This window comes from Synchiropus splendidus, chromosome 2 (genome assembly GCF_027744825.2).
Source record: "Synchiropus splendidus isolate RoL2022-P1 chromosome 2, RoL_Sspl_1.0, whole genome shotgun sequence".
Classification (NCBI taxonomy): Eukaryota; Metazoa; Chordata; class Actinopteri; order Syngnathiformes; family Callionymidae; genus Synchiropus; species Synchiropus splendidus.
Genome location: NC_071335.1, coordinates 23059105 through 23076507, shown reverse-complemented (window position 1 = coordinate 23076507; position 17403 = coordinate 23059105). Strand labels below are relative to the sequence as shown.

Here is a 17403-nt window from a genome sequence, read left to right as displayed (position 1 = left end):
CAACCCGCATGACTTTAACTCTTCGTTGAACATGAACCCGATATACTTTAATATAGGTTTCAAGCATGTCAATATGTCGGTTATAATTATCGGTTAAACTCGCTTTGTTTTCTTAAAACTGGAACATGACCTTCACAGTGACAGGTAATCACGTGACTCGTCGGCGTGCGTGCGCGGCTAGTTGCTAGCAGCTAACCAGAAAGTGGAGCGTTTACTGTTTATTTAGCTTTTCTCGAGCAAAAATGGCTCCGTGTACTTGCGGTTGCAGCGAGCGCATCGATAAACTTGACCAGCAAGTATCAGTGATGCGGAAGGAGATTAAGAATTTGAGGTAAGATTGTTTACACCTTGATAAACGTAACTATTCAACTCTGACGGTGACTTCGTCCCATTGCACATGTTGCATAGTTTGTATTTGTCTCCTCGTCTTGACTTGCTGGGACTTTTTTTAATTATTTTTTTTAAACACGTTTGCATTTCTTTATCAAAATATTCTCATTATTTTGTGGCTATTTTAAGGATGTACTGTTCACTGACAATATAAATTGAAGACAGGCCATACCACGAATGTTTCTTAAACGTGACTCAAAAATCCAAAATGTGCTGGTCATCTCTGTGCAACAGACAGTCGTTGGACAGCGCAGTCAGAGCCCATCGCAAACTCCTGAATTCCATCCAGTCTGCTGTGACAAGGGTCGGAAGCTCTGAGTCGGTTCAGCTCCACCAGGACCGTCCCAGGTCTCCACCAGAGCTCACATTGGAACAAGGTAGTGATCGACTGCATTTCATTTGAAGTGGTCGACAGGTCGAGGAAAAAAAATCTTCATTGGTTTGGTTATTGGAAAAGGAAAAGCAACATTTAGTTGTGGGGCAGTACAATGCTATATTGAGTAGAAAAATTGTGGAAAAATGATTTTGTGAAATTGCAGGAAACATCCAAACAGTGCCAATTGGTTTTATTCGTTCCTGCTTTGCTGTGAAGAACGCCACTCCGAGGCAGCCCACCATTTGTGGCCCCTCCAGGGCAGAACTGCGCATTGAGCAGAGAGTCTTCAATAATCCTGACCACGCTCTGGTGGGACTGGACCAGTACTCCCACGTCTGGTAAGTCTGTGACTTGGCGTCTCACATTGGCGCTGAAAAGAGGTGTGCAGTCAATGAAAGGCTTATGCCACCTTGTGTCTCCGCTGGTAAACGCTGACTGTCTGCTGGAAGTTTCAGAATAAAAACATGAGTATGTGATGAGGATTCCTAGACAGAATATGGCGGTGCAGTCCTTGTCCTGTTGAAGGGACTCATAGCAAGGAGAACTGTTGTATTTGAAAAACGTACTCAGAATGGTTTATGATCAATATATTTTTGGGCAATTTTACCTTGAAACAATGAAATCACTTAGTTATTTTGGATTTAATTGTTAGGAATTTGCCTCATGAGTTTAAACCTTATCTTCCAAGGATCATCTTCCTTTTCCACAAAAACGGTCACCTGAGCTACAAGGCCAAAGTGAAGCCTCCACGACTGAATGGTCAGAGAGTGGGTGTGTACTCCACTCGCAGTCCTCACAGACCCAACGCTTTGGGCTTGACTTTAGCGAAGCTGGATAAAATAATTGGTGAGTATAAATAATGTTGAGCTCAGAGAGTGAAATGGTACGAGTATCTGTAGGTGGAAAGAGTACTGGTATTTGAGATAACTTCAATTTAAAGGTCTGAAACTGGTCTGAACCAACTCCAACCCTGTAACTGCCCTTTTTGACAATTCTTTTGATATATTTTGAGATTCACTCATATTTAGCTGTAAAAAGTATATAATTTTATTGTGGTTATTTATAATTTTCCTATATTTATTTTGATTTTTTTGATAGCTGAAGTTCTGACCAACCTTCCATGAGTTCTAAGGTCTACAGTAATTCAACATCATCCATCCTTTTTATTCCCTCTGTGTTTTCAGGAGACACTATTCATCTGTCAGGCATTGATATGATCGCCGGCACCCCAGTTTTGGACATCAAACCTTACATTCCAGAGTACGACTCCCCTCATGCAAGGGCCATTTTGGATGTCGACCCCTGCCAGTTGAACATTGAAGGAGCTGGTCAAACTAGTCAGTCACACCTCTGTAACAACGATGACTCAGAGCCGAAAGAGGGGACATCAGACGGTCAGACTGGCGAGGTGATACCCCAGAATTTGTCCGAAACTGTGCCTCAGTCTTCTCAGAGCGAGGACCTACTCACTGTGCTGGAGGAGGTGAAGGACTATCTGAACCAAAGGGAGCCACCTCTGCTTGGTCCTAAAAGCAAGTTACAGAGAGTTTCAGAGCCAGAGAGGAGTGCAGAAGCGCTGCAGTCAGAGGAGCCGCTGCGCTTCAGGGAGGAAGACTACAGCACCATTGCTAGCTGGATCAGAGAGCCACCTGTTTCCAGTCTGGAGGTTCGCTTCACGCCTCACTCTCAGGAGCAGTTGGCTCAATTTATTCCAGGTAACAGTTCATGCTAAGAGCTGTGATAACGTACGAGAATCTGAAGAGCTCCAGTACCTAATTTCATTTGTGCACGTCATGAAAATCTGATTTTATTATAAAGATAGTTGGATTCGAACAACACAAACACACTCAGCCGTGCAATATATTCCGCAGTATATTGAGACCACCGCTAAGTTTCTTTACTGTTTAACTAAACATCACCTTTTACTGGCCCAAAATGTGTGACGTGACTGCAGGAGACGCTTGTTTTCCAGGAACCTCGGGAAATGGGAAGTCAAAGTTTAGGTTTCTTCGTAGCTCAGAGGAGGCTGTCGCCGCCATCCGAGGAGTTCTGTCCGCTGACCCCCGTTCAGTCTACAGAAGGACCCGCTGCAAAGACCGACTCTTCTTCTTCACCCTGGACACGGCTGACGTCACCGCCTGGTTTGGGGAAGGATTTGCTGAGGTGCTCCGAGTCAGACCTGTGGAGGGCGACACTTCTGTGTGAACTGATGACATTATATTGAGCAAGAGTAACTTCAGGTATTGACATCAGGGAGAAATCTACACATTTATGACCATGTGACTGTAATGATTTAATTTTAAATTTAATGTTAAGTTTGCGGATTTGAAAATAAAACATGTTTTGTTAACACATTTTTTATATGCATGTATTTATGCTGTATACGCTTGTCAACGGTTAAGTAAGGTGAGTCTGTCTGAGGTATTCTTGTTTATTATCCGAGTAGAAAATGTTTGCACATTCACCCTGACGCTGTCGTTTGTTCCGGCAACAGCGCCTCCTCCGGCAGAACAGTGCAGTTCTCGTCTCTGACAATACCGCCCGCGGTGTTGTTGCTGGTTTTCAGCGTTTCCTCACTCTAGTCACTTGTAATGTTACATATAATTACAGACAACAAAACAACCATTAAGAATTGCTCTGCATTAGTAAATCGTTAAGCGGAGTGATATATCAAAATCCGACAGGGGGCGCCCCGACCCGACGACTACGGTGTTGAAATTCAAGCGAAGAAGAGAGGGGAACCAATAACAGCGCTGACAGTTGTGTTTTGAATCAAACGCGGCTCGGACAGCGACTGAAGCTGTATTTTCATGAACTGATACTTCATTGACGTGTAAAGGTAATCTTCCTTCAGTATTATGTATCGTAAATGTCGTGACAAGAAACCCGTCAGCCTCGTCATTTGGTCGATTTAGTTGGTTTCAAATTGCGCTTGTGACACGGGTTCGCCTACAGGTTGCTCGAGTCACCGGCTACTTCTGTCATGACTGGACACGTTTCTATCGTTGATATAGAACAATAAAACCCTAAAACTACTACCTTTGTTTAACACTACTAATATGTTTGACGTTCACCTCCTTATTTAATGTCATCATTCGCAGGTTTACTAGAGACTGGCTGACATGTCCAGCAATCCAGGTTTCGACGAGGAAGGCTTGGTGAGATACTTTATTTAAAATGTGTTGATATTACTCCATTCATATTCCATGTCTCAGCAAGGTCAAGATAAAGAAAGGTCTTTATTGACACGTGCACTGCACATTTCAACTGCCTCAGATTTGAATTCTGCTCTCCTTTTTAAAAAGGCTCTATTCTTTCACTTGGCAGAAATAACAATTCGTTTTTTTCTTCTCACACTTAACACTTGGAAATATAAGGGAAGATGAAAATAATAACCAAGAAATGTAGAAAAAGCAGCAGATAATATAGAGACTGTGGTTCAACATTTGGTTTCTGGGATTTCTCTGAATCTACCCCATGAAAATTGCAGCCACTCTACATCTATGATGGCTACAGTCCTTTTTCTATTTTGAAAATTAATTGGAATTAAGTTGCTGCACATATTTTTTCAAAATACGAGGTACAATTTGCTATTAGTCTTGCTAGTCTTCATTTTATTTTGCTGAATGAGCATACATTATGGTGTGTTCTGCCTCTCGGCTGCAGCAACTCTGAACAGGACTAAGCACTGGTTACCTGATGATGTATGTTTGTATTACATAATTTCTGTAAATATGCAATGTGGGAACTGCTTTGCGTTTAAATGTTTGCCATTGCTCTGTGTACATCTTTGTTGTTTGGTGCATCTCTTTGATGTCTTACTGACTTTGCAGTTGCTGCTGTGTCACATGTTGAATTTTCCCACTGGGTAAAAAATATGGTTGGACACACTGGATCAGTTCAACACTTCTGACTTGTTTTAGCTTTGGAAATTACCTTATTTATATTTCATCTGTCACAGCAGCAACAGTAAATACATGACATCAATGACACACACTAAACTGTGATGTACACAGAGCAATAGTATCCTTAAAAACACAGCACAAAGCTGCACCAAATTGGATCCTTAAACAAAGTAAATAAATAAATAAATGCAATTCAATAAATAAGCACAATGTTCCCATACATGTTTTGATCATACGAGTTAAGATTCTGATGCGTTTACAGTGGATATTGACGCAAGTTTGACTGCGAATTTACTGCAGAATAAATAATTGTTTACATGCTTGACATATATATATATATATATATATATATATATATATATATATATATGTGTGTGTGTGTTATTATACCAGTGTTTATCTGTTGTTCCAGCCTTCAAACAGATGTGGAGAACGCACCCCCTTGAGAAGTCTGGGCAATGAAAGATGGTCAACCCCGTTATCATGGCACAATTCAAAAGCCATGAATGCAGTTGCTGGAAATATCAAGGTAGGTGGGTGTTGGAGCCTGAAGAGGTTACAGTGAAACTCTAACCATTATGTCTGGTTAACAGGATGATCAAGAAAATCTCCAGAACATTCCTACACCTTCAAAGTCGCCACAAATCACTACGTCCTTGATGGATGCAGTCGCTGATGGACATGGAGATGTTACTCTTAAATCTTTTATCTGTGATGGGGGTGAGGTGGAGATCTCAGATGGAACGACGTGCATGGAAATGAGCATCATTCTCCCTCAGGACCAAGATGTCAGTGGTGTAGACGAACTGCAGTCATTTATTTCTGATAGTATAATGGAGAACCATATAGAGCATCCCTACTCCAATCCTGTTTTGGAAGAGCTTTTCTCCACGGACACAAATGATGCAAAACTCCAGAGCCCTGCCGACTTGGACAGTGACCCACCAAATGAAGCCAACGTTCAAGAAGATGACCATGGAGGACGTGATATCACTTGGAAATCCTTTGCTTGTGATGGAGGTGAAGTTGAGATTTTTGATTCACCTAAGAAGTTTGACCAGACTATTCCTCTGCTTGAGGGGCAGCACGCTGAGCCAAAGCTGGACGAGACCTTAAATGTCAGTGTAGACTGTTCACAGTTCAGTCCATCAAAGCATGAAGATCATCAGTACTGTCGCGGTGAACTTGCTGTAACGGCTCCATTATCCACATGTGAAGAACCTGAGAAACAAAGTGAAGCAGAATTGCAATCTTCACACTTCACGGAATCTGCGGGTGAAACTTCCAAGTCCGTAAACGATGCCAGTCCAGCTGACCAAACTGCTCCAAGTCGTGATGTGATCCGTGCTGAGGTGGAGCTTGTGCTGCTGCATGATGACGTCCAACCTGTCACTCTTCATTTGGATCCAGCATTTGGAAATATTGAAGAAGACTGTCATTCAAGTGACCTCTCCGTTGCTCAAGAGTCATGCAGTGCTGAAGGTGACGAAGAGCAAGTGACTGTGCAAGATGATGTTTCCTTTGCTCACACTGACTGTGAACCTTCAAACGACTCCCAAATGCTTCTGAAGATTTGCACTGGGCCTGACCAGTGTCAACCTGAGGCGGAGATCAGTCTTAATCCCGCCCAATCCCACTTCAAAAGTGATGAGCTCAGCACTGATCTTGAACATGATTTGGACACACCTGATGTCAACACCACACTCCGGACTTTGGATGAGGAAACAATGGTTTCAAAAGGAAATCCAGAAACGACACCCCTGGATCGAGCTGAGCCCACAGCTCCACACATGAAGACGGATGTCTCTCATCTTCAGCCTGTGTCTGGACTACAGGAGGGTCATTCCCACCTGCTTTCTGGAAATGAACAATCTCGCTCCAGCGAGACCAAGGACAGTGCCTTTGGGTCACCTGGAAACTTCTGTAACCCTGAAGAAAAACCTTTGGCAGAGACTCTCCCTGATGTTTTCAGACTTCTCTCAGAATGTCCGTCAATGGCGTCTGCGTTGCATTTGTCAATCCTCAGTCCGATTGTTCGCAGAGCTTCTATGGCTCGGACTAGCAAAGATCAGGCGGCAGGTGCTGCCGCACTTGAAGATGAGAGAATCTCGGAGAATCCTGCTCACATGGAGGCCTCTGTTCTCTGGGCGGAACATGTGGAGAGCAACATGCCGTCCCCCCTTTTCAACTCTACGGCTCTGGGGTGCAAACCCCAAACTCGTGCAGTTGAAAACACATCGAGTCCTACGGCAGCTCCCGCACCAGAAATGAAAAACTTGGATGCTCCCTTATTTCCTCATGGTCCGCTGCAGCAGCAGCTCCGGCAGATGGCAGAGTTTCTCCTGCTGGCGTCAGGAAAAATGGCTGTCGGTTCCAGCTCTGCTCTCGTTCCTCCTCCTGCACCTGCAGACACCCACAGTGTGTGTGTGGGCACCAGCGCTGACCACATGGTGGACTGCAGCCTCAATACCTCGGGAGAGTTTGTGAGGAAAAGGGAATTTTCTGTGGCCGATGCCTGCACTCTGACTGACCCCCTGCTCTGGAAGTGAGTGGGCTTCTCATTGCTGTGGTCGTCTTTGTCTCTTCCCCTCACTGATTCAGTTCTTCCCCTTTTTTCAGTGTGTCTTCAGGCAGCCTGGACTGCCTCGACAGAAGTGAGCTTGAGCAGAGGTTGAGGTCCAGCATGATCATGGTCGAAGCCTTGGTGCAGCAGTTGAGTGTTGCCAGATCAGCAAGAAGGATTTCTGCCGGTCCACTGCCATCGGAACTCAGAGAAAAGCTGGTGCAGACGGAGCACACTGAGCTTAGTCAGGTGAGAATCAGCCACAGTTTTATTAAATTCTGCCAAATATTTACGACCTCAACCAACGTGGCCTTTCTTTTTTCCATTTTATTCTTTTCCAATCATCTTTTAAAACCTTTTATTATTCCTTTTCTTATCTTTTTCTTCTTGTTTTTACTTTGACTATTCTTCATGTTCTTCTGAACCGCTTTCTTTTTCTCTTTCTGTTTTCCTTCTTATCTTCTTTATCACACATTTCATTGTTCTGTTTTTTCGTTTTCACTGTCTTATTTATTGTTCATGTTATTAGACGACCATGTACCGCGATCTCCACATGACTGCCTTAAAGCGGATCCAAGAGCTGGAGCTCGATGGCCGTTCTTTAGAGAGCCTTGTCAGTGGGATGCAGGACATGCAGCTCAACATGGTGAGACATAAACACGTGCTGTCTTGGCCTTTCTAGCACCATCATACTGTTGTTTGAACGCTGATCACATATGCGTCCTGACAGGCGTCTTTGTCAAGTGACTTGGATTCTGGACTTTCTAACATGAAGCAGACGGAGGAGTTGATACGAGAAGATCACCAGAGCCTTGTCTCACATGTATGTCATCACGGCACCTGGCGATATTCACGCGTGTAATACATTTTTGTTGAGATGTTGGTGCTTTTCAGTACGGCACAATGAAGACGCTGCTTCAAAGGTCAAAAGAGACGCACGGGAGGTTGATGGAGAAGGTCAGAGATACTCTCGAGCAGAAGGAGGACATGAGAACACGGATGGAGGACGCCTTCGCAGCCAAAGAGGCCGTAAGAGTCCTAGAATATTCCTGAAAATTGTCTGCTCTGATGGACCTTTTTTAATTTTCCACCAAAGCTGCAGCTGGATTGTTTACTGTGCTTCTAAAAGACAATTAAAATACATTTTTAGGTTTCTCAAACTTTTTATAGCAGCTGTCTTTTATACCGGAGATGCATTTGTCTTCTGTCCAGGCCTTCAGTGTCGTGGATCAGCTGAGGTCTCACTCTGCCAGGGAAATCACAGAGCTGCAGAAGAGCTTGGGATCCCAGGAAGAACTGCTGGCTGCTCTCAATACAACCTACCCAGATCAGGTGCAGAGAAAAACCCTGCAGCTGCTCAATGACCACGGTTTATTTTATCACCTCCACTATGGAGGTGATGTTTTCAACAACGTTGTTCAAAAAGACTTTAAGCATCCAGGATTTTTTTAACTGATTCACAAACATTGGGACCATTTTCAGCATTTGTGCCATTTTTTTCGAGTCTGGGAGAGTGTATTTGAGGGTGGACTATGAGCGCTTTTATATGCTTTTATTGTATTGTATTGTATTTTATTTTATTTTTTTCAAATTTCTGTTCTTCCATCCTCGCAGGCTAAACTGAAGGAGGACTGCACCAAAATTCTGAACTCTGCTTCTGATCTTCTACAACAAACTTTGGAGGAGCAGTCAAGTTTGATTCAAGAAGTAGGTTTTTACGTTACTTTTTCTGTTTTGTTTTCCCGCAAAACAAAGGCTTGCTATCAATAGAACTAAACTATTGAAGTCGTAAACCGGCATGGATTTTTCTTTATTTGTGCTCCGTTTTATCACGATTATGAACTCGATTTTTCAGTTTTTTTAACAGTTTGTATCACAAATATTTGAATCAAGGTGCAACTGAACTGAACCTCCTCGCTGAGTCCAACCAATTATGGGTGGATGATGTGACAAAAATACCATAAGACGATTTTTATAATATCGGAATTTGGATTGTATCACCAGTTGAAACCAATTTGCAAGTTTCTGCTCAGTACAACAAAACCACCTCTGTATGTGAAACAGTCCTACGAGGAAAAATGTAGAATAAAAAAAGATGTTAGCCAGAGTAAAGTAAACATAACAAATGGTAAACAACAAGACTCTGATGAATGGCACTCTTGCAACATAAAATATGACTCAGTAGTCATGTGACGTAATAAAATATCAGTGAGGACGTGACTATTTGCTGACAGCAACACATCATTTTAACTGAATTTAAGTGCACCAAAACCCCCAGTAGTTTTTTTAAAAGGGTAAACTGAAAATGCAAACTTGCAAACTATTTTGTACAACAAGACACGGCAATGTCTGGTTATTGAGCCTGATTATTAAAGGTCCAGCAGCTAAAAGCCCCCAGGGCTTAAAACTGGGCTGATGTTTCCTGTGCTTTCCTTCGCAGCTGTCCGAGGTCAAGAAGCTTCTGCACAAGACGACTCCGATGCTCCTGAAACTGAATGAAAAAGCTGTAGCGGCTGTGAGAGAAAGAGACGAGCATCTCTCTGAAAAACATAGAGCCATAGAAGAGATGAAACGGGTCAGAACTTGTGTTTGTGTTGTTTTCAAGAGTGAGAACATGACCGCAACTTCACATCCAATAACAGGTGGAGGAGGAGCTCATTCAGACTAAACAGGACCTGGAAAGTGCCAGAGAGGAGGTTGGAGCTTCAAACCTGAAGGTTACAATTCTGACTTCAGGTCAGTGGTCTGTTCCATATATTGCCAATGAAAGGATCAATAACCATGCTCTATATCCTTCACAAATCTGTTTCTTGGTGACTTAGAAATGAGCGTTCTGGGCCAGAAGAGCTCAGAGCAGGAGAAGGAGCTGGCTCAGCTGGAGAGGACGGTGACTGAGATGTCGGCCACCCTGTCCTCCACAAAGGCTGCTCACACCTTCCTCGAGCACACGTCCGCAGCCGAGAAGGCAAAGTAAGATCTCGACAGTAGATCTCATTCTGTTCATGGCCAAAATGTGCCATTGATGCCGTTTTTTTTTTCTTTTTTCAGGTTGTTGGAAGCACAGAATGATCTACGACTGTCCTCCGAGAGGTCTGAGGTGTAAGTGTTGATCTTTGGTGTGACATTATCCGACTGGTTTGGCTGTTGTGAGAACTCTATTGAGAAGCATGAGATGGAATGAATGCAGCTGACACTGTGCATCCAGGTTGGAGTCGTCCCTGAGTGAGTCTGAGCAACGCAACAGCGAGCTAAGCTGCTCCCTGGCTTCAGCCAGTGAGCAACTCAACCAACTTCAAGAACTCGCCCACTGTCAGAAGCAGGAGCTCCAGGAGCTTCAGGAAGTTTGTACCAAACTGAATGGTGTCCAGGAGCTGAATGAGGTGATGACAAACTGCATCCTTCATCTGCAGGCTCCTGAGACGCTCACTTTTGTGTGTTGGACCCGACAGTTTTTACAGATGGAGAATGACTTGTTGCGGGAGCAAATGTCTGAGAGTGAAGGCCTACTGAAGGAGAACTTACATGGTCTCCGAGAGCGGAACATCCAGTGTGAGGACCTCAAAGTTGAGCTGTCTCAACTCAAGTATGTGTTTACAAGATATTTTTTAGGATTCGTCTTTGTTGTGCTTTTAGTTTTTGATGCATGTTATGTAGTAGAACTCATGTTGTTGGGTTGTAAACAGAAAAACTCCAGAATTGGTGTGAACATATTTATCATATTATCATTAAAAATGTACCAGCGTTTTCTCATTCAATATAAAAACAGTCTAATCTTATTGAGGCTAATTCATTCCTCTTCTTCACTTCTCTGTCTGTCTCTAAGAATCACGGTACTGGCATCTGCAGTCCGTCTGAGGCCACTGCATTCTGAATATTTCTCATTAAATGTAGGGAAATGTTTTGGGCTGACAAGAATATCTCAGTGTGGGTGCAATGGGTGGAAGTGACCAGAGCTACTGTCTGTTTCTGGCATGAATGTGTTATTAGTATTGCGTCTCAGAAAGTCATGGACATGTTGGATATGGATTGTGTGGTCAGATTGTGTTGGACCCGATGCTTTGTTTAGATTCCAATCATTTCTGTTACTTCCGATCATGTGGCTTGTTCAAGTTTAAAAAAAAAAATCACAAAAATACAATCGAATCACTTAAATAAACGTTCATGGGACTTTGTTGACAATTTATTTTTGTTGACGTTTCTCGCTGCTGCCAGTGTTTCAGTTAGATGAGATTCAACTGCCTTTATTCTTCCCACAATGGAGCTGCTCCGGTGGCATCAACACTGTAGAAACAAAGACACCAGAAAAATTAAACATTAGAGTGACAATATTAAAATGAAATATAAATACCACAAAAAATGCAACGATAGTGTGCAGAAATGTCCAAAAAGCCCGTCAATGAACAGCGAGTCCAGTCAGAGGACGTGTGATGTGATGAAGCAGTTGGCACGCGGAATGTATTTGACTCGCATTATACAGTTAAAATACTCAAGGGTCATTGAGGGTGAAAGTCAGTGGCTTAGTGGAGGTATGTGGCCCAGTGCAGGTCCAGTTTATAATGTGGTTAAAGCTGTATATATTGTGCCTCTGTTCTAGTTGTTGATTCTGTGTTGTAGGGCTGAAAACAAAATCCTGTACGAGGATCTGGAAGCTACGAGGCAGAGCGCCAACGACACTCAGCTGCAGCTGAAAGAGAAGCTGGCCCACGCCATGACTGAGGTCGCCCTGATGCTTCACACCCTGCGAGGAGTGATCGATGAGCTTCACACATCTGTGAGTGATGAGGTGGCAGGAATATCGCTGGCTGCTGTAGAGACTCTTGCCAAGCCGATTCTCTGATGTAGCAAATGAAAACCTTGTGTTAAGCTCTTCCAACTTCATTGTTTATGACTGATAAAGAATTTCATTATTGAAGAAGAATATTCACGGCGCTCTTTGGTATTTGGTTCCACCATCTCCCTTGTTTTCCTCCCGACAGAATCAAGACATGTCTGGATCGCTCCAGGTGGAGAGTTGTCATCCCTCCAGCGTCATGGCTGCATTCTCAACAGAGAATGAAGAGGAAGCACTGACTGACAGCCGACCTGCTGAACCAGGTGCCCATGTTTTCTGTTTGTGTCTTTAAGTCAATTCCATTGCTTCATGTCTGTGGCACTGAATTTTCCTGTCAATAAACAGGCTTAGCTTATTTTTGCCCAATAATCTGTTCAGAATGACTCAGAACTGAACAATATTTTTGTCATTGTTGACCCCAAAGTTGGTGCACTTATCGTTAATAAATACTCGGTGATAGTTGGCACTGAAGATGACCTGTCTTTTCATTCTAGTCAACGTGTGTCATGTTCATTTTCTTTCCCTGTCACTTCAGATTCGGCCTCTTTATTCAGCGAAACCAGCGCCTTCACCCGCATCCCAGTGATCACCATGAGCGCAGCAGAGTGTGAAACGGGCTTCGACGAGTGCAACGTTGCAGATTTGCTCATGAACCTCGGAAACATGGTCACAGAACTGGTCACAACACAGAAACAGGTTCATGAGTGGAAGAACGCTCAGCTGGAAGAGCTGCGGAACAACGTGTAAGTCACGCGAGAACTGCTTTTTCATGTGGTCCGTAAACTGCGGTCATATACGGTCAAGGGTTAGTCATGATGCTGCAGTCGGCTGACTGTGGTTTCTATTGCTGGTGACCAATTGTGTCTGAAATTTCTCAATTTCTTTAGTCTTCTGGTCAAATTGTCCCTCTCTATGAAAACAAGGCTTCAGGGAGATGTTTTAAAGTACATGTGCACCAATGCCAGTTCTTTTTGCTGCATTCAATTTTTTTTTTTTAAAGACTCAACTGACCAATACCATTTTTTTTTCAATTGTTTTTTTTTCTTTTTTTCTCTCCCCTCAACTAAATCATGCACAAATATTTATTATATAGATTTTTTTCAGATTCATTACATGTACCCACTAAAGCAGTGATTCTTAAACTTTTTGATCTCGGAGCCCACCTTTCCCAGGACAAATGGACCTGGGAATTTTTATTAAAAATAATAAATCCATGTCTAGATATCATAAAATAGAAATGATATATATTTTTTAAACTCCAAAGAAGATATAAATGAAGTGTAAATGAAAACAATATTCTTAAAGCTTAAAACTTTGTGGTCAAAGTAGAAAGAACATCGTCTTGTTAGTCTATCAATATATTGTCGTGGTAAGTTTTTGTGCTAATTTCAAACACTATTTAATTGATAACCAAGGTAAAGTGGAAGGCGATAATATATCGGCTTATTTTATGATGATCTTATTGTGGCCCAATGTGATTCCACTTCCAAGTTACTCTTATTTTTTATATTTCTTCATATATAGTCTTTTTTGTTTTGTTCTGTTTTTTCTGAGAGGCTCTGGTGCTGTGTTTTCTGTCTTCGTCTTCAACTTCTGGTGGTCTTAATTTTATTTTTTTACATGCCATCACGACTGAGCAGATCAGTGTCTTTATACGTCATAACTGTATTTTTATTAAGAATTTATTTTTATTTATTTTTTCTTCATTCGTGGCTTGGGCCTGAGATGAGCCCTATAGTAAAATCTCGCAGGGATTGTGGTGAATTCGCTCATGAGCGCTGTTGTTCCAGCTGTGACCTGCAGGTGGAGCTGAGGTCCTCCAACGACAGGCGTGACGCCGAGGTGCTGGCGTTGCGGCATCAGCTGAATCGCACCAGCAGCCAGGTGGAGCTGGGGAACCAGGCCGTGGAGCAGAACGCTCAAGTAAGAGAACGCTCAAATCACGACCGCCACAAGATGGCGCTACCACACTGGCTCTGACGCGTGTGTCGGCGGTGGCTGCTGACGCTCCTCTGCTTCTTCCAGAATGAGAAAGTGATCGCCAAACTGAAGTCAGAAGTGATGGAGCTCCAGGCGAGCGTGACCAGACACAAGCTGGAAGCTAATGTAACACGGCTTCGCCGAAGGCTTCACTGTCCTGCGATGAGTCAGGAGTGAAATGTTTGTTTTTGTTTTGGGCACAGGATCTGCGTAAAGCTGTGTTGGAGCTGCAGCGCTCACTCCAGCAGTCCCTCGCCGAGTCTCAGGTGCTGCGCAGCGAGGTGAAGAAAAGCAGCAGCCAGGCCATCCCCTCCACTGTAATGGAGGAGAAGATCCAGCTGATCAAGGAGGTAGGAGCCATCACCACCTCTAACAGAGGATAAATGTATATTATATTTCTATGTCTGTCATTATTCGAGCCTCACTGCACCACTGTCAATTTGCCATTGGTCCACAAGCCTCATCTCTCAGTTTAAGTGCTAAAATTCCACTTGACAATTGCTTGTTTGCTGTGAATCCAGGTGAGTTGTCATTGAAATCCTTCCGTTGTCTCTTCACCGTGTGTTTCTCGCAGGTGACCCAGCTGAAGCTGAGCCTCCAGGAGGCGGAGCAGGCCACAGCCAAGCTGCAGGACAGAGCGAAGCGACTGGTAAGTCTTTAGATTTTGAACCCCCGGATCAGGTCACACGACCCGCTGACCTTTGTCAAATGTTTGTGGAGCGATTTGTCCAAGTCAGTGTGAGACGACTGCACTTTTCCTTTCAAACGTTTGAGTAACTGTAGAGGAGTCAGTCGTCCACACAGGCTGAACACGTGGGAACAGACCTGCTCTCCACGGACTGACGCTTGTTGTCTTCCTCTGAACAGCAAATGATCCAGCAGGAGAGCGAGAAGCAGCTCTACGTGCTGAGCAACGTGATCAATAAAGTTCGAGAGGTGAGCCGTGATTCTTCCCGCCACGTCTTGACTGCGTCTGTTTTCAACTCACCGTCGCTCTCCTCACGCAGACCCTGCTTTCCCTGCCACATGTGCTGAAGAGCTGCGAGCAGCTGCAACAACTGGTCAAGTGCCTCGGTTAAAACGTCACTGTGTATAAGTATTTCAACTTTTACTGTAGTTTGTGTTCACTTTTACTTGTCTTTTATTGTCTTTCTAACATTCCAACCAGTTTGTGTTTCGTTCTTGATGTGTCATTTTGTATTTAAATAACTTTTATTAGAGGAAAACAATTCCCACAAATAAAATTTTAAAGAAAAGGGCTGGTTATTGTTGCTTTATTCAGGGGTTTTCAGGTCACAGTTCGCCCTCAGATACTTCATAGTAACAGGTATTTCTACCAGCCAGCAGGGTCCTCAGCTCTGGCTGGTTTCCCCACAGTCAAGACCTGAATCTTGGGAGGGGCAGGACACAGCTTTACCCCCCGACTCTGAAGGGGGAAGGCGATCCGAAACACACATCGCTCCAAAAAAATGTTTTTTTTCTTTTGGAAGACAATTGAATAGGTTGGACAATATTTATCTATAGTCGAGATGATAAGTTTTTGTTGTTCTTAAATAAATACTTGTGGCTTTAGACTGGTTGTTTACGTGGCAGCAGAGCCTCAGAGGAAATCACACCTTAGAACTTCAGAGCAGTCGCTTTCTCGCCCTCTTTTTAGCTCAAGAGCTCCTGTTGTCGAAGTTGAAACCTGAACCAAAATCCATTTAAATAATTTTTCTTGTACTTCATGTCTCAAACAAAACTTTTCTTTTCATATATTTAAATTAAAAACAATTTAAACTCGCATCCAATGTTGAAGTGCAGAGGTGAAACATTGCCATAAAGCAAAGGATGATGGAGTGAGTAGAAAAATGTATGTACAAAATGATGACCAAAATATTCTGCAAAAAGTAGTTCAGTAAAAATGTCAATGTTAGAAAGTAGAGAGCCGGAGTTTAAAAGATAAAAAGCTTTGCGAAGAACAAATTCTGGTCGGTTAAGATGCAGGTGTGTGACATGTCTTCACTCTGACTTCAGGAGGTTGAAGCAGCAGCATCATCCTGTTCAAGATTTTATTTTATTTTTTTTCAAACCACTGCTTTTAATAATGTAGGGTGATTACTATCAGATTTAATCTGAAGAGATTAAATCCTCAGCTCTTGAGAAAATCCAGGATCTTTTCTGAGTCGAGGCGTGTTTGTCGACTCACAAGTGTCGGTCACACACACACACGAGTCTCGTCTTGTCAGGTGAGGGGGAGAAGCTCCACTGCCAGAATCCAATTACAGGCCAATTCATTTTCCAGATTAGCAGCTTGTCTTTTTTTTTTCTTTGGAATAAATGGGTGTGGACGCCCGGACATGGTCGACGGAGCAGGTCACTCCGGCTGGTTAGCGCTGTGGCTCCAGACGACACTTGAGAGCGGCTCAGCCAAACAGCCACCGACAAGGATTTCAGTAATTCGACTTTTGCCAAGAGGTGACGCACAAAACGGGAATTTTAAGTGTCTTTTACGCTTGAATTTGTTTTCATCATTTAGTTGAGCAATAATACTGAGGGTCAGCTGTTTTTTTAAATTATTAATATGTGTAAAAATGATTCATTCAGAATCATAATCTTATCGATGAAGTGAAAAAAAAAGATGATAGAACCTCACAAACATAAACGATCTGTCATAAAATAATTTTAAACCAACAAATTCGTTTTTCATAAATAAATATTGGCTGTCAAGACTTCATTGAATAAAATATTGAAATTGGAGCTTTGATTTACAATAATAAATTGGAAACGTTTTTATATAAGAATTATTGCATGGATTTTTAACCAGTGAATTAATTGTAGTTGATGACATTTTGATACCAGAATGATGAAAAAAACATGTAAAAAATATATATATATTTAAAAAACAATATATATTTTTTAAACATAACTTGTCATCCTTCGTCCTGGATGTTTTATGACATCATATTCTAGAATGTGGGGCACCTGGAGCACTGAACAATGATTCGTCTGTGTCTAAATATGTAGATCAGTTCATTATTCTTTCATTAAAATCAAAGCATTTGTATTTTTTAATCTCAATCTCATGCATAAATTATGGTGAGGTTTTCATAATTGCAAGTTTTCTGTCCTTATGTATATAGAGTATGTATATATAGTGATAGACATCTGCCGATGTACAAGCGTCACAACATTTGACAGAGATTACAGTTGACATTTCTGCCACATTTCCCTGCGTCTGACACTCTCACTAAAGTTCAATTCATCATGTTTAGCCATCATTTTTCACTTCAGGTGAACCTGACTCACTCAGGTGCCACATGAGGCCAAGTTCCCTTCAAGTGCATTTGACCAGATGAAGGCGTTAATGAAAACCAGC

The 17403-nt window shown here is 42.7% G+C and overlaps 2 protein-coding genes across 4 annotated transcripts; both read left to right on the top strand.

The window, feature by feature from the left end:
- Window positions 1–25: 25 nt before the first annotated feature.
- trmo (tRNA methyltransferase O) lies at window positions 26–3384 on the top strand. Of its 2 annotated transcripts, none has more exons than XM_053857825.1 (6): window positions 26–331; window positions 625–767; window positions 930–1104; window positions 1455–1612; window positions 1951–2432; window positions 2739–3384. In XM_053857825.1, exons 1-6 carry the CDS (start codon window positions 243–245, stop codon window positions 2988–2990), a joined length of 1299 nt encoding a protein of 432 aa, XP_053713800.1. In that variant the 5' UTR covers window positions 26–242; the 3' UTR covers window positions 2991–3384. The 2 variants fall into 2 exon arrangements, with proteins under 2 accessions (XP_053713800.1, XP_053713799.1); XM_053857824.1 differs by having other exon boundaries at window positions 1951–2481.
- On the top strand, window positions 2510–15260 carry spag5 (sperm associated antigen 5). 2 transcript variants are annotated; one of them, XM_053857823.1, is made up of 25 exons: window positions 2510–3006; window positions 3868–3924; window positions 5084–5200; window positions 5265–7216; window positions 7291–7483; window positions 7764–7880; window positions 7965–8057; window positions 8129–8263; window positions 8447–8566; window positions 8849–8941; window positions 9675–9809; window positions 9877–9970; window positions 10057–10204; window positions 10283–10333; window positions 10440–10614; window positions 10684–10817; window positions 11849–12005; window positions 12211–12328; window positions 12601–12808; window positions 13856–13988; window positions 14091–14171; window positions 14249–14395; window positions 14620–14694; window positions 14913–14981; window positions 15053–15260. In XM_053857823.1, exons 2-25 carry the CDS (start codon window positions 3889–3891, stop codon window positions 15122–15124), a joined length of 4653 nt encoding a protein of 1550 aa, XP_053713798.1. In that variant the 5' UTR covers window positions 2510–3006; window positions 3868–3888; the 3' UTR covers window positions 15125–15260. The 2 variants fall into 2 exon arrangements, with proteins under 2 accessions (XP_053713798.1, XP_053713797.1); XM_053857822.1 differs by lacking the exon at window positions 2510–3006 and adding an exon at window positions 3472–3605.
- Window positions 15261–17403: the final 2143 nt, after the last annotated feature.